Below are 20,432 nucleotides of genomic sequence, written 5' to 3'. Positions count from 1 at the left end.
CCTCCTCCTCCCTTCTCCACTGAATGAGAAGTCAAGAAAAACAAAACCTATTACAAATATATATGTATATATATACACACATATATATTCATGCAAAATAAATTTCTGCATTAGCTATATATTTTTTTAAAGCCGAAAAAAATATGCTTCAGTCTGCACTCTGAGTCCATTGGTTCTTTATCTGGAGGTGTATTGCATGTTTCATCTTTTGGATCTTTTCGTCTTTTGGATCTATGGTGGATCAATATTGATCACAATTACTAAGTCTTTCAAAGATGATTGATTATCTTTACAACATTGCTGTTACTATATACATGGTTCTGGTTCTACTCACTTCACTTTGCATCAGTTCTTATAAGTCTTCCCAGGTTTTTCTGAAACTATCTCTTTCATCACTTCTTACTGCACAGTAGTATTCTATCACATTCATATACCATAACTTGTTTAGTTTTCCTAATTGATTGATATATTTCCTAATTGATGGATATACCCTCAGTTTGCAATTCTTTGTCATCACAAAAATAGGTATTTTTGTAATATACGTCCTGTTTCTCTTTCTTTGATCTATGGCTTATAACTCCCATTGGGGGTTATTGCTGGGTCAAAGGGTATACAGAATTTAAAGGTCTTTTAGGCATAGTTCAAAATTGATTCCCAGAATGATTGGACTAGTTTCCAACTCCACCAACAGTGCATTCATGTACCTGTTTTCCACATTCCCTCCAACATTTGTCATTTTCTTTGTCACCTTAGCCAATTTGCAAGATGGTATCTCAGAGCTGTTTTAATTAGCATTTCTTATTTTTTCATATTAAGTACTGATAGCTTTATTTTCCCTCTGAAAACTGCCTATTCATATCACTTAATCACTTATCAATGGGAGAATGGTTCTTATTGTAAATTTGAATCAGTTCCCTATATATTTTAGAAATGAGACCTTTAGCAGAAAAATTTGTTACCAAAAAAAAATTCCCCCCAGTTTCCTGCTTTTCTTCTTACTTTAGTTGTATTGGTTTTGTTTGTGTAGGGTTTTTTTTTCTCATTTTTTAAAAATCCAATTTACTTCCCATAAACCTATCCCTTATTTGGTTATGAAATCTTCTTCCATCCATATAAGACAGGTAATTTCTTCCCTGCTCCATTTTTTTTTTTGCTTATGGTATTATTCTTTATGTCTAAATTATGCACCCATTTGAACTTATTTTGGAAGATGGTGTTAGATTTCTGCCAGACAATTTTCTGGAAGAAAGTCGAATTTGAATTTTAACCATCCCATTGCCCGTTTCTATTAGATGCCAGGTCCATAGAAATAGGTTCATGTTTTACTTTGTTGAGATGTAATTTTTTTAAAAGGCAGAGGCCACCACCTAAGGCAGATCCCCCAACTGAAGGAGAGTAGTAGTTGTAGAGGCCCACATTTATATTAAAGTGTTTTGTAAACCATTGCTTTCTTTTACCTGAAGTCGTAAAATCTTGGTCAGTGTCCAGGCCCTAAATTGGAACGTGGTCATGATCTCTCCATGGTGCTGAAGCCTACCTATTGATTGGTCACAAGTCTAGTCCTTAGCCTGTTTTTCATTTTAAAACAGTTTATTGCCCTCATCTTGGAAAGGCAGCATTTTTTTTTTAGCTCATTCTTACAATTTACAGCAGGAATTTGAAGTTACCCGTTAAAAAAAAATAAACCAAAAAATAGCGCCAAGAGCCTTATCCTGCAACCTTGGGAGTGGAGTTGGGCGGGGTTAGGAAGAGGTGCGTCCTAGACTAGAAAAACACGTGGTGGGGTTCCTCTCTTCTGCCCTATCGCTGTGGTTCTTTGAACTACATTTCCCATCAAGACCTGAGAACACTATGTAGCTGAAACCTAGAAATCACTTCCTGTAGACTAGAACACTTCCTGGAGGCTTTTGCTGCCGGAAGGTAAGTGTGTCACGGCTAGCTTTTGGGCACGTGCCTTTTATCACCAGACCCTTAATCCTTAATGTTAAGACGGTATTGGGGTTGGGAAGACCACCACGCTTTAGCCTCACATCCCAGCCCCATTCTCCCTTCAAGAGGTACAGTAGACGGGCGACTCTAGCTCTGTCCTGCGGTAGGTACATACCCCCTAAAGCCCCGTGCTTTGGGGAACTGAGCCTTTCTTTCCTACGGAGTTCTATCCACCTTGAAGGCCAGACTCCAGACGGGTGGCTCCTAGAGAACTTGGTAAGGGGAGCCGTACAGAGAATGAGCAGCACAGCTACAGCTGCTCTCATAAAAGTTAGTAAGGAGTTTTGTCTTTGATCATAGCTATGCAAATGAAGAATGCTTTGTTACTCTAATCATCAAAATCTCTTGAACACAAATTACGGTGAGGAATTTGTAACATGGTGCATCCCTTTTCACTAAACCAAAAGCCTGAGACCTAAGCAGATTTTGAGATAGAACTTACTTGGCTAGTGGTAAGAGTGCAAAGACAGAGGGCTATAATGCTGTTGGGGAAACATGGTTTTAAATTGTGAAATAAAATCTTGTGGAGAAAGGAAAATTTAGCTGGGATTAATGCTTCTAGATGGAATTGATTCAAATGCAAAACTAGATTGTAGACTATTTTAGGTTTTTATTTGAAAACATCCTTTGAACAGCTCCTGTAGTAAAATTACAAACCATATTAATTAAAACAAGTGGCCACAATATCAGCAGGGACAGACACGAGGGAAAAGAATGGTGGTAAAAGACTGGACAAGCCCAGAGCCCAGGCTGTGACTTGTTTCAAGAAAGCAAAATGTCATTGGTAAAGACAGAAAACGAAGACGAAGGTTTAGGGGATCATTTATAGCTCCTCTCGTTTCAGATGCTTAGATGAGTATTCTCATTTTCTTCCTCTGCCCTTTCCCTACCCCAAGAGATCAAGGTTAAGAAGTTACCATTTAGGTAACTAAATGGGAAGAGCAATTAGTTGCTTCTACCCCATGCTACAAAGAGTAAACTGGATTTAAATCTTGTACCTAACTCCAGTTTTTATTTGTAGCAGAAGTTATACAACACTATTCCAGAATTTTAATGTAATACAATTTGTTCTATAATATGCTGTTGGCCACAGGAATCAAGAGTTACATAAATTTAATCCTGAAGTGACCAAGCTAATAAATTACATTCTCGAATTTAACAAATTAAATTCAATAGATATTAAGTGCCTACTTTGTGTAAGAAATTCTTGACCAGAGTTCTGGAATGGAACACAGTGCATCTATACATTATAAAAAGCTGCTTTTAGGAGCCTCTCATTAATGACCGAAAGTATTAATAGCTTTCCTTTAGCAATAGGTAATTTGACCTTTGACTTACCCTTATTTCTTTTATTCAGGAACTAACATGGGGAGGGCAGGCCTTGTGTTTTTATTCCCTACCTTCATCTTCCCAGCTGTTGTAGAATTAGGAGGAAGGGGAGCCGGTTGGTGGGGAATGTAGGTAGGGACAGAATCCTATGAATTGGGAGTTCTACTTCTTTATAATCTTACTATTATCAGGAACTATCTGGTAGAGATATGGGCAAGTTTATACATTTCTAAAATATTCTTTATTAAGACAGGTTTAACTCCCAGCAGCTATAAAAATCACCACGCAGCAACAACTGACTAATAAAATCACACAACAACTCAGCCTGGCCAAATGGGAAAAAGGCACAGGAAACAAGTAGTGCTTATCATCAAACATGACTGAGACTGGTTCTTTCTCTGGCATGATTTTCTTAAGAGTGCTGGGTTTGTGACTGGTAATTTGGAAGTTAACTGGCATCTGACAGTTTGGAATAGAAAGAAAAAAGCCAGTGATGGATGAAGGAAGTCCTTCCTTAAAATGTTCCTTGTTTTTTGAAGGTCAGTTATTTCTCTTTATGGAAAGTGTGAACAAACTAGGTAGTCACAGATTATCTTGTGTAGGAAACTAAGAGGGAGAAACAGGGGAAGGGAGCTTCCTGGGCATGATACCATTTGCTAGGTCACAGCGCACACCCCAACGTAAGGCAGATCTCTTCTTCATGGTTGGCACTAAGTAGTTGTTGGGGACATATATGTGCTGAGGCTTGGGCTGGGGCTCTGACCTACAGATCATCTGCTCTCGAACACCCCAACGAAGGTCTTTCCTTTGATCCTCTCCAGGGAACCTCATTGAATCCCAATCTCTTTTGTACTCAAAGTACCGGGCTACTCGGTCAGTCTTTCCCCGGTTTCGGCCTAGCTGATCCAACTTTGGGAGGATGAATGACTTGGGTCGGTTAGCAACAATTAGATCTTGTTCATAAACTGGAGATTCCATTGCTTCTCTTTGTAGGTAGCAGATAATTTCTTCTTCTTCCCGAGGAATGTCATGGTACGAATGCTGTGAGTACAACTTTTCTGAACTATCCATACCTTCAGGCTTAGCCTCGATGTCTTCTGGGCATGGCTGCAAATTCATGAGTCTTTGCCTCAAGTCCCAGAGCTCCATGTCATTTTCTATACTAGACCCTGAATCGCTTATAACAGACTCATCTGTAACCAGTACTTCACCATCTGGCTTCCTACGCAGCACTTTCCTCTTCATTACTGGCTTCCGGGCTATCTGGGTGGTGTCTGAGCCAGTCTCTGAAACCACAAGATCTTCTTGTGAGCACCGCAGATGCATAGGTAGAGAGGGTGCCTTGCCCAGGATCACTGAAGCTTTACTATAGGGATCATACTGTTTTGATCTGGTTTCTCTTATGGTATCCCCCTCCCCCTGTTCTGCACAGATGTGGGTAAAGGCGATAGCTGCAGCTGCCATCCGTTCTTCTGGATCCATAGTGGCCCATTTTTGCTTATCAGGCCCCATGAGTTTCTCCATTGCTTCTTTTATGCTGTAGGCATGTCTGTAAAAGAAAACAATGAATAATTTAAGTATTTTTACAAGACCAGTCTAATGCAATATACCATATTTATAAATGTCAGTTTTTTATTTCTGACAGAACATTAATAGTAGTCATGCTATTGTGGGAAGTAAGGGAGCATTCTAAGTTTTTTGTACTTCTGACAAGTCAACAATTTACATATTTACAGTAGATGTGAATGTCTACAATACTTTTTAGAGATTTAAAATTCAGTTTCTTTGGGTTATCTGTCCGCCTTCACACTCTGATCTCACATAATGCCATCCTGTGCTTTCTACCTTTTTGATCTTATACCATTCATCCAATGCTATATATAGTTCATTTCTATTCTTTTTCAAACTTAGTTCATAATTTGTCTACATTTGATTTCTCATATAGTCCCAACATCCCTTATCACTGTTCTACCCAAACAATGGTGCCTTGTCACCCTATCAACAGTTACAGATGATGAATGGGTGAGAAGGGTTAAGAATAGTAATTTTCCTAGGATAAAACTGTTAAAGGTTGCAAAAGTCACTTTTAACAGTCCTTACTTAAATATTGCATTTTTCAAAAGAATATACATCCAAAGAGATTTAAGCTCAAGATTCAGTGCAGGAAAAAATAAAATTGTATGTGAAAAATTAAGCATGTAAATTAAGGATAGTCACTTTTATCTTTTTTTGAAGTCATGCAAAACATCTTTCTATATTAGCCATATTGACAAAAAAAAAAGTGAAAAGCAGTATGCTTCGATCTGCACTTAAAGAGTTTATCAGTTTTCTTTGGAGGTGTATGGCATTTTTCATCTTGAGTCCCTTGTAACTGGTCTTGGATCATTATATTAATCAAAGTAGCTAAGTCTTTCACAGCTGATTGTCACTACTCTACTGCTGTTATTATGTATAACTGGGTCTTACCCAATCTGCTCATTTTATCCCATACTACCACTGAGGAAGTTAAGTTTCAGGTACAATAGCTAGATTGTGTTGCTACCACCTGGTGCCACCATGCCAGATATTAGTGATAGAGGATCAGTGTCTTTCCCTACTTAGCTAGCTCTACAATCTTACTTTCATTTGAATCTGTTATTTTTGAGGGAGTAATTCAAAAGTAGAGGACTGAATGATTTATGTGGAGGCTATTACCAAAGTCAGTATTAATACTTGAAAAGGGAGGCAGTCTTTTATAAAACTTAAAATTACCTTTTTCCTGCCATTGAAATTACTTAAGGTGAAAGTTTCTTAATTGTTTCTGAGTTTTGCTTCCAGTGTGGAATATAACCATTAAGTTCTTTCAATTGGCTTAGCTTCAATTTTATCACCCTGAAGATGGAGCTGAATACTTGAGAAGATGTGGATCAAGGCACTCAGAAATCTTCATCTGAAATATTCGTAAGTGACAACATTTGTAAGTGACAGGTTTATTAATATAAGTAGCAAGATTTCATAAGTAGCCTCTTAGAAAGTCTAATTACTAAATTCACATTTTTGGTAAATAAGTGGAATTGGGAAAAAGCAGTAGTCTGTTTTCAATGATCATAGCTAATAACAAAATCCATATAAATGAAACAGATGATAAAAGTGAGAGAACTCCCAAACATCATTTTAGCTATTTCTAAACAAACTTACAAAGATAGTTGGTAATGGCTCTTCCCCGGTTTGTGTTTCTTCTTTTCTTTTCCCTGCCTGATGGAAAGGACCAGAAGGCAGAATTTAGGGTGAAGTAGAATGTCTGAAGTAGTCAATAAGGTGACTAATTGCTTCATAATTGTTAACTTCTTGGATTCTTGTTCACTGGCAAGGGTCAGGATTTTTCAGAATATAGAAGCCTGAGGATGTATTTGAAAGTATGTATATAGTAATAACTTATGATATAATCACCAGAGTGTAATCAACATGAAGTGCTTCATTCTTCTAAATTCTTATTTAAGGCAGAGAAAAACTATATACTTTTTTACATTTCGGAGATACACGATGGAAGGAAACATAGAGACAAATCAGACTGAGACACTTTTGAAAAGAATACAAGAACTGGAAAGAGAGGTACAGAGGCTACAACAGGAACAGGCTGACAACAAGAAGAGCCCAAACATCAAAGGAGAAAGTTCCACTGAAGCTGGGAAACCAAAGAAACGACAGCAGCAGCGTGCTTTTAATTTCAGTGCATATGGCCAAAGACATGTAGCTCTAAGGATAGCTTATTTGGGCTGGGGATACCAGGGTTTTGCCAGTCAAGAAAACACAAACAACACCATTGAGGAGAAACTGTTTGAGGCACTAACCAAGACTCGGCTAGTAGAAAGCAGACAGACATCTAACTACCACCGATGTGGGCGAACAGATAAAGGAGTTAGTGCCTTTGGACAGGTCGGTAGTTTTTTCTAATCCTTGTAAAATGCTGGGGTACTGGATGTGTATGCCGTGGAGTTAGGTTTATTATAAATGTAAAATGATCTTTTCTTAATTTTATAGGTGATTTCCCTTAACCTTCGCTCCCAACTTCCAGGGAGCAAGAATCCAGAAGATCCAAGTTTGAAAGATGGTATCAATGACTCTGCTGAAGAGATTCGTTATACTCATATTCTCAATCGGGTGCTCCCTCCAGACATTCGGGTACTGGCATGGGCCCCTGTAGAACCCAGCTTTAGTGCCCGGTTCAGCTGCCTTGAACGGACTTACCGCTACTTTTTCCCCTGTGCTGATCTTGATATTGAAGCCATGAATGATGCAGCCCAAAAATATGTTGGCACTCATGATTTCCGGAACTTATGTAAAATGGATGTGGCCAATGGTGTGATAAATTTCCAGAGGACTATCCTGTCTGCTAAAGTACAGCTAGTGGCCTTGCAGGTTCCAGGGGAGAAACTTCAACAGCAGGAACCATTCCAGTTATGTCAGTTTGAAGTGACTGGGCAAGCATTTCTTTACCATCAAGTACGCTGTATGGTGGCCATTCTCCTCCTTATTGGCCAGAGAATGGAGAAACCAGAGATCATTGATGAACTGCTAAACATAGAGAAAAATCCCCAAAAACCACAGTACAGGTAATGGAAAATTCCAGCAATTTTACATAAAATTCTTTTTACTTGGGGGGTAGTTCCGTTTTCTTATTCTCATCAGCTACATATATTTAATGTTTCCCTAACATACTTTTGGGCCAAGCACCTTAAATATAAATAGAATATTTCCTCCAAATAAATACTCATATAAGTTTTTAACGTCTACATTAGTGGTGTGAGAATGTATTATTACTTCAGGTGAATCAGGCAACAAGCTTAATTTATTATTTTGTTTTTATTTAATGAGTTCTCTTATGTTGTACTACTATGCCATTTTTAATACCTTTTCTAATGTTCACTTTCTACTTGTTAGTTATGGGGCAATTAAAAAGAGATCCCTCATTTTGAGAGCAGATTGAGGCACTAGGGTTGGTCTTAGTACTACCTGCAGGACTTCCCCTTTGAAAGGGCCAGCCTTTATATAGCCAGGTTACAATTTTAAGTGTATTTTAAACTAGTTTAAAGAAAGTTAACTTTTGTGGTGTTAACTCATTTGTACTTAATGTGGGTTTTTTTCCCCTTCTAATATAGGTCAAATCCAAATGTCCAAAAAAAGGTTTATTTCTATTTTGATTACAAAACACTTCAAGGACAAGGAACAAATTTAATTCATCAGCATCAGAAAATACTCTGCGGGCAGCTAGGTGGTGCAGTGAATAGAGCACTGGCCTTGGAGTCAGAAGGACCCGAGTTCAAATCTGACCTCAGGCAACTAACACTTACTAGCTGTGTGACCTTGGGCAAGTCACATAACCCTAATTGCCCTGCCTCCCCCCTCCAAAAAGCAAAAAAAAAAAAAAAAAAGGAAATACTCTACATTGTGGTAAGCACTCAATACTATTAACTTTTACAAGAAACTGAAGAAATAAAAGATCTTGTCTTTTTTGCAGCATGGCAGTGGAATTTCCTCTAGTTTTGTATGATTGTAAATTTGAGAACATCAAATGGATCTATGACCGAGAGGTCCAGGAGTTCAATGTTACACACTTGCAGCAGCTGTGGGCTAGTTATGCAGTTAAAACTCACATGTTATACAGCATGCTACAGGGATTGGACTCTGCTGTCATATCTCCTGGGTCAGGTAGGTGAGAAAAAACTGAAACCATAACTCATTACAGGGGGGAGGTAGATTATTAGAAAGACTGGAGGTTTCATTGTGTTTAAATTCATATAATTGCTAATTGTATACTGCAGGATCAAAGAGAAATGAAGTGGTCCAGTGGAGAGATGTCAAACCTTCTGTCCAGAAGCAGATTAGTGCCTTTGTAGAGGGAGTGAAAACACGAACCTATAAGCCATTATTGGATCGTCCTAGATGTGAAGGCTTAGAGTCCCGGATCCAGCACTTTGTTAGAAGGGGAAGAATTAAGCAGCCACAGGTATGCCAAGAAGAGGAAATAAAAACCAAAAGGGACCACAGTAATACTATAGAAGAAGAAAGCAAAACCTCAGAAAAACTAACAAAGAAGATCTGTGTTAATAGGAATTAAAAGTACCATCTAATATTAGGAAAGGCAATGACACACGGAGGGGCAAATCAGTTTAGAGTAAAGAAAGAACAAAATGGATTTCTGTTAAAGAGCTACAGAACAAAAACTCCTTATTAAGGAAGAGTTTGTTCTCAGAATCTTACCTGCTGGCTTTCCATAAAATTTCAGATTAAGAACAAAACCAAACCTTAACAGTTTTAAACTGAACTTGCCTATGTTCCAAGTGTGAAGTTAGTGGTTGAAGAAAGCACAACTTGGACCAATAGGAACAGGGATGAGGCAGCAATATAAATAGAAATATCTGCCACAGCTAGAGACTTGTGCCTTTGTTTTCAAATTCATTAAAGAAACTTGATTTACCGGGGAAGTTACTCTTAGAAAGTCAATCCTACTGTCTGTAGTTTTCATTAATTATCTGAGCTTTACAAGAGTTTCCCCTGAGTGGAATGAAGAGAGCACAAATAGTGAAATAAGGCTAAAAAGATGGGTTGGAACCAGATTGTGGAGATTCTTAAATGTCAGGCTGAGGAGTATATCTTAAAGGTAATGGGAATTCACTAAAGGTTTACAAGCAGCATAATGACATGGTAATTTTGTGGCTGTAATCTTGTTCTGTGGAAAATGAATTGGAAAGAGATTAATTAGGAAACTTAAATATAGGAAGAGATAAGAAGGGTCTGAATTAGGTTGGGATCTTTATTAGTGGAGAGAAAGGGTCGGATGGGGAAAATTTGGCAATTGACTGCATTTGAGAGGGGTATGGGAGAAAGAAGAGGCGAGATTGACTCAAGATTATGAATCTAGATTGACAGGAAGTTTGGAGGAGGTAAATTTCATAGGGAATAGATAACTAAAAGAACTGAAGATGATAACAATCTAGCCTGTTCTCCTTTTGTTCTAGGCTCCACTTATTGCCTATTTACAATGTCTTTTCCAAGACACACAGACATATATACACAACCACCTGTGTGAAGTCCTCTATATAATTATCTATATAACAAGTGCATATCTTAACATTTTTTGTCCACTTGACTCTGTGAATGGTTAGGTGAAACTCTTTTTTAGAGGTAAATTCACTGCATTAATATTTTCCATCTTATTCAATCACGGTGGCTAGTGTGTCTAGGTCCCAGCTTATTCCCTATACTTTCTGAAGTTCAGTACTTGGATCAGTCTTTCTCCTCAACTTGTGCCCTTATACTAGGGGACTTCACTGTGCATACTGATGTTCCTTCAAACTCCTTACTCCACACAGGGATGGTCATATCCACAAGTTAAGCTTCCTCAATCAAAATCTGACTACCAGTTCCTTAGACCATTTCTTTATCTCATCCCTCTTAAATCTATTCTTTGCTCTTATTGTAACCTCTAATTCCTCCAACCCTCAGTATTTTCTCAAGCCATTATCCCTACTCTGATTTCTCTTCCCAACATGACCTTGTAACTACTTAAGTGATTCAATGAATGCCACACTGCCATCAACTCTTAAACAGCCCTGGATTACTCCCATCATTGCTTTTCTCTATTCCTATTCATATGCTATGAAATAGACTTGGAAGTCAGCAAATTGGGTACACTATAAATTCATATTATCCAACTATAACTGGGCCCTCACTATAGCAAGACAATTCTTTTACTCCTCCCTGATTGCTTATTTCATTCTCCACAGCAGCTAATCCACCTTAAACCTCCCATACCTCTCCCCAGCCCTATTCTCTGCTGAGGACCTAGCCTCTTTTCCTGAGAAAACAGGCTATATGACATGAACTCTTACCTCTTCCTTTCTTTCCATCTCAAAACTTGGTATCATCTTCCCACCCCCAATCTTCTTCTCCAAACTGATGAAAATGTATACTTTTCCTTGCCAAGGCCAAACTCTTTATATAGCCTTTGATCTGAATCCTTGCTATCCTCTCCAGCTTATTATATTACCTCAATCACTCTCTAATTGTCACTCTCCCAACCTACTGGTTCTTTCCTTGCTATTTTTCAAACATGTCCAACTATTCCCTATCCTTAAAAAAAAAGCCTTCCCTTGACTCTACTCCCTTTCTCAACCAAATTTCTTGAAAAAAAGCTCTCCACGTATGCCTCCATTTTCTTTCCTCCCTCATACCCTTGGTAGCCTGGATTGCAGCCAGTTACTCAACTGAAGCTGCTCTCTTCAAAGTTAACCAATGATATCTCAATTGTCCAATTTGATGGTTGTTGGTCCTCATTAATCTTAACTTCACTGCTGCACTGACACTGTTACTCACTTTCTCTTTTCTGTTTTTTTTGTGATGCTGTCTGACCAGCCCTTTAACCTTCTTTGCTAACTCATCATTTGTAATACACTAACAACTCTAGGTGTTCCCCAAAGTTTTGTCCCAGGCTGTATCTTTGCTCTTCACATTTTTTCTTGGTAAATTAATCTCCTACAAGTTTCATTATAATCTCTATGCAGATGACTTACAGATGTTTATAATTAAACTCCAGTCTCCTGAGCTTCAAGTGCCTTTTGGGCAATAGAACTGGATGTCCCAGAGCCATCTCAAACTCAGCATGTCCAGAACAGAACTTGTCTTTCCTGCCAAATTCACATTTTTCCTAAAGGTCCTGATTTCTGCTGAAATCACCACCAGTCTTCCAGTCTCTAGCCCTATTCTCAATTCCTTTCTCATTCAAGTTTTTGCTGAATCGTGCCATTTCTACTCTCGCAACATCCCTTGTACTTTGCTTTTCTCTCTATTCACACCTTGAGATTCTCATCACCAATTGCCCAGATTGTTCCATATTGCAAGTCTTATTGTTCTCCCAAGCCTCAAATCTCTCCCCAGTTTCCTTTAGCGTAGATGGGACTGTCACTCCCATATTTGTCCGTTTAGTTTCTAAACAGTAAGGCTCCAACAAGCACTGTACACTAGTCCCCTCCTATTCTCTGCAATCCAGCCAAAGTGGCCTTCTAACTTCCTCACATGTCACTCCATCTCCCTTTCTATGCACTGGCCATCCTGACTGCCTGCAATGAACTCCTTTCTCACCCTTGCCTCTTTTTCTTCAAGATGCAACTTGAGCAACATCTCAACAAAGCATATCCTAATCTTCCCAACTGTTAGTGCTCTCCCTCCCCATTCTGTGATTATTCTCTATATTTGTTATGTATATTTACATACTTATACATGCTTTTCCCGTTAGAATTCAAGTTTCTGAGAGTAGGGATTGTCTGATTCTTTTCATTTGTATCTTTAGGGAAGCAGAGTGGATGCTTAATAAATGCTTGTAGAAGGACTGGAAACTTGGTCATCGATCTCATCCAGGCACCCAGATTCAGTCAGTAAACATTCATTAAATGCCTACTACATGCCAGGCGCTGTGCCAAGCACTGGGGCTATAATTAAGAAAAAAGACAGTTCTTGCCCCCAAGGAGCTTACAATCTAAGGGGGAAGGTGGAATCAGTGCTATGTCATTGCCAAAGAGGAGCTTCTGGAAGAACTCGCCCTCCACAGCAAGAGTTAACTTTTTTTTGTGTCATGAATTTTTTTTAGTAGTAAAACTTATGGACCTCTCTTCAGAATAGAGTTTTAAAGTAATTAACGGCGAAAAATAATAGCATTTATACTTTAAGGCTTGCAAAGTGCTTTACAATTATTTTATTCGAATTGAAGGAAATAATTTCAGTTAGAGGTTTTAAAATAAACATATAACTTCCCTCCCCCCAATCCAAATCCACAGACTCTGCAGATTATGAATTCCTGCTCCATGGCAATGGTTCTCAAACTTTTTTTTTTTAACTTTTCTTACGGCACAGCATTTTTACTGTTAAGAACTGGGGTACTCTCACTACAGGAAAGTTAGCAGACTCATGACTATGCAGCAGTTGCACCATTTAAGGGTGAAAGATGAAATGACTAAGGAAACAAAAGTTTGCTCTTTCAAGCATATCAATTTATTAAGCAGTGCATGACAACTGCCTAATAAACAGGGACTAGGACGACATCAGCTTATTAGGCCTGGACCCTGAATACAGGGAGAGACAGACTTTTATATGTTAGAAACAATTAAATAAAGCCTACTAATTAAAACAATACAACTTTAGGTAATCTGATTTCTAACTGAAAGAAAGACTAGAGACTTTCCAAGTTGGGATAGGGAGAGTGAATAGATGCAATTCCCTGAATTCAGAAAAAGAGAGGTCCCATTCCACCCAAGAGTCTGTGAACAATCAAAGGAACAGAGACAATAACTGATTGAGCAGTACTGGGACAGTTTTCAGATAAGACATACGGGTTGCTTGAGACATACAACTTGAGAAAACGTGCATCAATCTTTGGATCTAACTAGGTTTCTGGTCAGCATGATCCCAGGTCCTTAGTTAACTGTTTCTAATCAGCAGGTAGAGGCAGTCCAGTTTCCCAATCTAAGAAGGGTTAGGTTCCAGCAATGCAATAAGATGGATCTCCCAGTTCCCACAATTGAATAAAGTTTCCTCACAAGATAAAACTTGGACTAGAACCATAATTGAATAGAAAAGGAACTGAGCTAGCTCCAGAACTGAGTCACAAGATGGAAGGAGGCAGTGTGGTTCACTCAAATGTGGAATTGTGGCACTAATCCCCCCAACTGCCTTAGCATTCTAATTAAGGGCACACTTGGTCCTTGAAGCGCACACCCACTTTAGGAAATCCCTCAAAAATTTAGACCTTAATCTGTATGCTCTATGACAACATATCTGGCTGTTTTATGCTTTACCTGATATTAATTCAGAAGGTAAAATAAGGTTCTTTCTGTTCTGTCTTTTGGGGAATCTCTTATCATTTTGATGTGCACAAGAGACATCTTGTTAGAGAAGACCTTTTAAGGTAGTGTTCCAGTTAACCAAATTTTAAAAAATCAAGTAAGAAATAACAAGTACAGCAGGATCTGGTATTCTCCACATCTTTTTGTCCATTGTACGATTGCTATATTTTCTACGGGAAATAGCAAAGTTCTATTAATGACCTTAAACGTTTCCTTGAATAAAGGTTCATATTTTTAATACCAATATTTTACCTGTGTAGTTGTATGGCTCTAAGTCATGGAACATTAATTTCCAAAGAAATGAATATGTCAGAGGGTAATAGAAAGTAGCATGGTAGGTGCAAATAAGTCCCAACACATTACAAATAAGGAATGACAAAGAAACATGTGAGCAGAAAGTAAGGTAGTCTGGTATGAGGTGACAGTCTACGTTCTTCACTAGTGTTCTCACACTGTTAAGGGAGAGGAAATGGACAAGAGTAGGGAAGTTTTGATGGATTGCAATCTGCATTATTATAATACAATGATGAAATCTGAGATTCATTTGAGTAGAGGTGATTTCTATTCTGAATATAGTTAGAATGAGACAATGATGGAATGAGTTTGTGTGTGTGTGTGTGTGTGTGTGTGTGTGTGTGTGTGTGTGTGTAGCCAGCAAGCAGCTAGCAACATGGGACTGAATTTCAGGAGAAAGGAGTTGAATATATGGAATTGGGAATTATCTTCATAGAGACAATAAATCTACATGAACAGACAAACAAGATTCACAAGGGAAAGGTATAGAGAGAAGACTGAGGATGAAGTCTTATCAGACATTTGCCTTTAGGGTTTAGGAGATAGATGGTGCTTTAGCACAGACTGGGAAGGAGATAACAGTGTCATAAAAGCCAAGGATGTAAAGAATATTTGGAGAAAAAGGGGAATAGTGTTAAAAGCTATTGTGAGGTCAAGAAAGATAAAGTCTCACTTATGAGGTCATCAGCACCCAAGAGATCATTGGTCATCTTTGAGAATGTGGTTTCAGTACATTTGGGGGATCAGCAGCCAGAATATTAGAAGTTGAGGTAACTGAGGACATACAAGTCTTTCTAGAACTTTTTCAGTGGAAGGGTGGAGATATATAGAAGGCAATGTAAAGTGCCAGTTTAAGAGAGGGTGAGGACCTGGGTATGTTTACCTTCCCTGCTTGTCTACAGATAGGGAAAGTAAAAACACCACCACATAGCATTAATTTAACATATACTATGTGCCAAGCACTGTGCTAAGAGCTTTACCAATATTATTTCATTTGATCCTCCCAAATAACCGAGAGGTAGTTGCTGTTGTTTACACTTGGGGAAACTGAGGCAAATGGACATTAAGAGACTTGTCGAAGGTCACACAGCTAGCAAGTTAGGATGGATTTATACTTAAGATTTCCTGACTTCAGACTCAGTGCTCTATCTAGTTGACCGAAGATGATGACCACACTCCTGGAGAAGATGGGATCAAGTGCACAAATAGAAGTGTTAGCTTTTGACAAAGGCCTACTTCTACAAAGACTGAAGTAGACAATGGATTAAGTCTGGATAAACCTAACAGATAGACTTGATTTCTTTAGTAAAACAAGAGGAAAGAGCATCTCCTGAAGGAAGGGGGTTGGGATGGCATTGGACATTTGAGCAAAGTTTTCAAACACCTTCAAATTGAAGTCCCAATATATTTGTCCTTCAACTTTCAACTTCCTACCTTGTTTTAATAAACTTTAACAGACATTTATATTCCAGAAGAATCTAGAGAAGAACTGTGTTTAGTTACTTCTAATATCCATTAGATTATATAAATGCTATAATCTAAGAAAAGTATAAAATACAATCTACAAACACTGTAAATCATCAAAATGACTCTAAGTCAGTCTTGCATCGAAAAGAAAAATAAGGCTATTCAAAGCTAGTCAGAAGGATTAGGAAATCTTAAATCTAGATCAAAGGGAGAGTATAGCAGAAAGATGTAGAATTGAAAGTCCAGGCACTGATGATTATTAGCTGTGTTTAGGTTAACTGTGGTTGGGTTGCCTATCCTCTCTGAATCTGTTTTCTCATTATAAAACATGGATAATAATACTTGAATTATTTACTTCAGTTGTGAGAAAAGCACTGTACCTATGTCAAATTGACATTACAAAGGTTTGAGGAAATTTCTAGCACTCTCTATGGGAAAACTGTCATAGAACATGATTATAATCTGCTTATACCTTCTTGTCCTGTGTAACTCTTGTCTAAATGCTTCCATAAAGTTGCCATAAGGGCAACACCAATGTGTTAGGGCTACTTGCCTAGGTCTTTTTTTACCTTAGTAAGTTGGTTGATTATGTTGGTACCCATGCAATATAAAGAACTCTTGCTACATGAGTAGCTTCATAATTATGTAACTCCCATTCTTTGGGCTACTGAGCTGATTCTCTTATGCCATTAAATTCTGTCTATTAGACTGTGGTAAATCATGACAATATTCAGTGCAATGACACAGGATAGGAAAGGGAATTCTACTTCATGTTCAAACTATACAGATCAGAAGGGCCGAGGCAAGTGAGAGACAAAGAAAGAAGCCACTAAAAATATCTGTTCAGTTTGCTTGGTTAAAAGATCCATGATTTCATTAAGTACCTTTTGCACCTATGCAAATCACTGCAAATTTCTGCGCCTTAGGTCTTCTGTCTTAGTTTAGTGAAAAGAGCCCTGAATTTTCAGTAATGAGTTATGTTTGAATCAGACTGTCACTAACTTGTTGTGTGATCATTTGGATAAGTCACCATCCCTTTCTGAACAGTTTCCTAATGCTTAAAATAGAAAATTTAACATTTGTACAACTAATTGCCTCAAAGGGTTGTTGTGAGGGAGTAAAATAAGGTCATACATAACATTCAGTGCCAGGCCTGAAGCCAGGAAGAATGATTTCCCTGAGTTCAAATCTGGCCTCAGACACTTAATAGCTTGTGTGACTCTGGGTCAGTCACTTAACCCTGTGTACCCCAGTTCCTCATCTGTAAAATGAGCTGGAGAAAGAAATGGCAAACCACTTTAGTATCTTTGCCAAGAAAACCTCACATGGGATCACAGAGTCAGACACGACTGAACAACAACAAAAGTACTATGTAAATTTCAAACTATTATTAACAAATGGTCTTTCATGAGTTTGTTGCTTTTTCTAGTACATTCAAAATACTTTTGAAAAATTATTTTCTTTATGCCAAAAATTTCTTTAGGCCTAGAGCCGTGTCCTACACATTAGTAAGGGGTTCATAAATGATGCTTAACAAAATAGAAAAGGAAATCAATGAAACAAACTAGCAAGGGAGAATCAGAAATAATGGAACTCAAAAATCCAGTGTTTGGTAAACCAGAAAACAAAATTACTTCGGAAAGAACTCCCTTTTTGTTAAGAACTGCTGGGAAAACTGGTAGTTTGCATACTAGATAATTCTCCATTACCAACAAAATTCCAGATCTGGTGCCACCTTTACTCACCTAAAGAAAAAAACTCTTTACAACAATTTCTTTCCATTTTTTTTTTGGAGGGCAATTTGGGTTAAGTGACTTGCCCAAAGTCACATGGCTAGTGTCAAGTGTCTGAGGCCAGATTTGAACTCAGGTCCTCCTGACTCCAGGGCTGGTGCCCTATTCACTGTACCACTTAGGCGCCCCAACTTAAAATTTCTGAGGAAATTAATACTTATTTTCATTTTAAAGATGAAATAATTGAGGTTCAGAAAACTAAGTCATTTCTCCCATGATTATATATATGAATTAAGTAGTAGAGACTGATCATGAACCTTGGTCTTTGATTCCAAATCCAGACTTCTTTCCATATTATGCTTGTTCACTCAGTCTACAGGCATTTATTAAGCACCTACCATGTGCCAGGCAAGTGTAATTAAGTGCTAAAATTACAAAGAAAGGTTTGTTGCTTTCTAATTCTACAAGAACAATAGCTGACATGTACATATAGCACTTTGGTTTAATGTCTGCAAAGCATTTTAAATACATTAGCTCATTTGAGACATACCAGTCTAGTGAGGTACTTATAAATGAGGAAGCTGAGTCTTAAGAGAGGTCAAGTGACTTGCCCAGGGTCATACAGGTAGCACTAAATTTTAGCATAGGTCTTACCTTCTAAGACTCCACAGGCTCTATCTACCCCATTTTTTTTTTTTGCCTTTTGGAGGGCAATTGGGGTTAAGTAACTTGCCCAAGGTTACAGGGCTAGTTTTTTTGTGTGGGTGTTAAATGTCTGAGGCCAGAACCAAACTCGGTCCTCCTGACTCTGGAGCCAGCTCTTTACTCACTGTGCCACCTAGTTGCCCCTATCTAGACCATTTTCAACAGTGTAAATTCCCAAAGCAAACTACTATTAATGCAGAATGTAACCTTAGCATCTTAAGATCAATTTTTGTGGACTTAGTTAAAAACCAAGGCAACAGTGAAGCCCCCCAAACCCCACCCCCAAACCCAAACACCTTCCTGGCACATGTTAAGTGCTTAATAAATGTGTGTTGACTGATGGACAATCCTTTTGGTAAGTGTCCCGGTAAACAATACAAAACCAGAGGGTTTTAGCTGTTTGGGAGAGAACATAAATGGCATTTAGTATGGCTCCATAAATGTAAAACAAAATAAGCAGGTTGTGGGTTGGAGTGAACTTGGGGCAAGGATTTGGGTCATTTGGGAACCTGAATATAGCATTGAGCTTCTCTCTTTGAGCCTTGAGAGTACTTTGCCTTTTTTTTTTTTTTTTTTTTTGGTCACAGAGGTTAGCAAGTGCCTGGCATACACTACGCATTTAATATGCTTAGGGACTGAAAAACTTGGGCATTGAGAGGCTCCAGCAGAGTTGATGGCATCTTCCTAAACAACAGACAAATCCTGCTTTTGGTGCTTAAAGTTCCAGGAGTCTCCCCTATCTTGGAAGAGGAAAATATGTCAATTAGAGAATCTGGGTTAAGGCTTTGTTCAAATTTACATATTACCCTAGCTTTATCTTGCAGGCAGGATGGTTACATTTCAATTCAACATTTATTAAGTCCCTGCTATTTACAAGACCTCATCCTCTACGAGGAAAAACTGTTAAAAAAGGGAAGTTTCAAAACAGGTGGATACTGGACGTAACAAATGTTTTCCCCCAGGTTTTTAACATGCATTTTAAGCAGTATCTCAAAGATTTTTTCTTTTTTGATTGGGAGTTGTGCCTTTAAATCTTGAAGCCACTAAGACCCCTGAGAATTCATTTCTTTCAACAACACCCGGCTCTCCTTTCCTCCTGCACCTGGCTCTCTCAGCCTCAGTCCCAAAAGGTAACTAAGTAGAGCAAAAAGACCCAAGGCCCTAGCTCGCATTCGGATGGCGCTGGGTTAAAAGCGTTTCCCTGTACACAGGACAGTCTCGTGGGGGAGCAGGTAAAGCAAGCTACGTTACAACGGGGGCTGAGGGCGGGGATGAAATGTCCTGGTAACACAAGCAGTGTCTGGGGGGGCAACGACTAGTCTCTACTCTCCCTAAGCTGCCTGTCACCACCTTAGCCAGGAACAACAGATACTAAGAAGCCATTCTAACGCAATCAAAAATGTATACCTAGTCCAACCCCTTATTTTACAGATGAGGAAATTGAGGCCCAGGAAGGAGAAGCGACTTAGCCAAAGTCACACGACTGATCTGGTGTCGATTACGAAATCCAAGTCCTACGTCTGGTGCCACCCCTACAAAAAAAAAAAAAAAGACCCAAACCCCCAAATCAACGAATCAAAGTCCCAGGGTCGGGAGGTCCAAGTCCGGCATCCTCCCCCCTGCTCCACTGCCTCCTCCTCCTCCTCCCTGCTAATTATCCTATTTAACAAGACCTTCGCGGGGATTTCTTGCCCAAGCCCAACCTCGGAGAGAATGGGGCTTTATTCTGGAGACGCCGTGGGAAATGTGAAAAGAAACCTCAAGGTCCTAGGGAAAAAGACTAATCCTGTATCTGTCCGACCCAGAGATTCTCGAGAATAAGTTTCTCACCGGTTCCCAGCTGCTCTGTCCAGGAAGCAGCAACCAGCTTTCTTGGACCCAGTCGCCTTTTGGGTGGGACCAGCCACCCCTGCGCAAGCGCAGATTTAGCCCACGCTCTCAATAGCCGTTAACTGCCATGCGGGGTTTAAACAGGATGTGGAAACCCCCCCCCAACTTCCTCCTTACTCTCCGCCCATTTCCCAAGGCCATTGGTCGT

The 20,432-nt window shown here is 38.9% G+C and overlaps 2 protein-coding genes across 9 annotated transcripts; one reads left to right on the top strand and one right to left on the bottom strand.

Moving 5' to 3' along the window:
• Window positions 1–1,904: 1,904 nt before the first annotated feature.
• PUS3 (pseudouridine synthase 3) lies at window positions 1,905–14,441 on the top strand. 5 transcript variants are annotated; one of them, XM_069079841.1, is made up of 7 exons: window positions 4,316–4,361; window positions 6,174–6,258; window positions 6,798–7,233; window positions 7,339–7,910; window positions 8,816–9,006; window positions 9,120–9,304; window positions 12,647–14,441. In XM_069079841.1, exons 2-7 carry the CDS (start codon window positions 6,218–6,220, stop codon window positions 12,665–12,667), a joined length of 1,446 nt encoding a protein of 481 aa, XP_068935942.1. In that variant the 5' UTR covers window positions 4,316–4,361; window positions 6,174–6,217; the 3' UTR covers window positions 12,668–14,441. The 5 variants fall into 5 exon arrangements, with proteins under 5 accessions (XP_068935941.1, XP_068935942.1, XP_068935937.1 ...); XM_069079840.1 differs by lacking the exons at window positions 4,316–4,361; window positions 12,647–14,441 and adding an exon at window positions 1,905–1,920 and having other exon boundaries at window positions 6,802–7,233; window positions 9,120–9,437; XM_069079836.1 differs by lacking the exon at window positions 12,647–14,441 and having other exon boundaries at window positions 9,120–9,437.
• Window positions 2,580–20,359, bottom strand: HYLS1 (HYLS1 centriolar and ciliogenesis associated). 4 transcript variants are annotated; one of them, XM_069079845.1, is made up of 4 exons: window positions 20,225–20,336; window positions 19,802–19,926; window positions 6,496–6,552; window positions 2,580–4,867 (listed from the first exon to the last, which is right to left on the bottom strand). In XM_069079845.1, exon 4 carries the CDS (start codon window positions 4,840–4,842, stop codon window positions 3,925–3,927), a length of 918 nt encoding a protein of 305 aa, XP_068935946.1. In that variant the 5' UTR covers window positions 4,843–4,867; window positions 6,496–6,552; window positions 19,802–19,926; window positions 20,225–20,336; the 3' UTR covers window positions 2,580–3,924. The 4 variants fall into 4 exon arrangements, with proteins under 4 accessions (XP_068935946.1, XP_068935945.1, XP_068935944.1 ...); XM_069079844.1 differs by lacking the exon at window positions 19,802–19,926 and having other exon boundaries at window positions 20,225–20,348; XM_069079843.1 differs by lacking the exons at window positions 6,496–6,552; window positions 19,802–19,926 and having other exon boundaries at window positions 20,225–20,359.
• Between the last annotated feature and the right edge of the window lie 73 nt (window positions 20,360–20,432).

The sequence above is a fragment of the Petaurus breviceps genome, unplaced genomic scaffold (assembly GCF_028583685.1).
Source record: "Petaurus breviceps papuanus isolate PSGF00001 unplaced genomic scaffold, PetGlider_PUasm1.0 91133, whole genome shotgun sequence".
Classification (NCBI taxonomy): Eukaryota; Metazoa; Chordata; class Mammalia; order Diprotodontia; family Petauridae; genus Petaurus; species Petaurus breviceps.
Note: the sequence above shows the minus strand (reverse complement) of the source record. Positions and strands in the feature narration are given on the sequence as shown.

What these genes read in the sequence shown, in the direction of transcription:
- PUS3 (XM_069079836.1), top strand. Translation starts at nt 6,218, where the DNA reads ATGTGGATCAAGGCACTCAGAAATCTTCATCTGAAATATTC. An exon ending in CCCCAAAAACCACAGTACAG is followed by an intron (nt 7,911 to 8,815) that starts GTAATGGAAAAT and finishes TCTTTTTTGCAG; the next exon opens with CATGGCAGTGGAATTTCCTC. An exon ending in TGTCATATCTCCTGGGTCAG is followed by an intron (nt 9,007 to 9,119) that starts GTAGGTGAGAAA and finishes TGTATACTGCAG; the next exon opens with GATCAAAGAGAAATGAAGTG.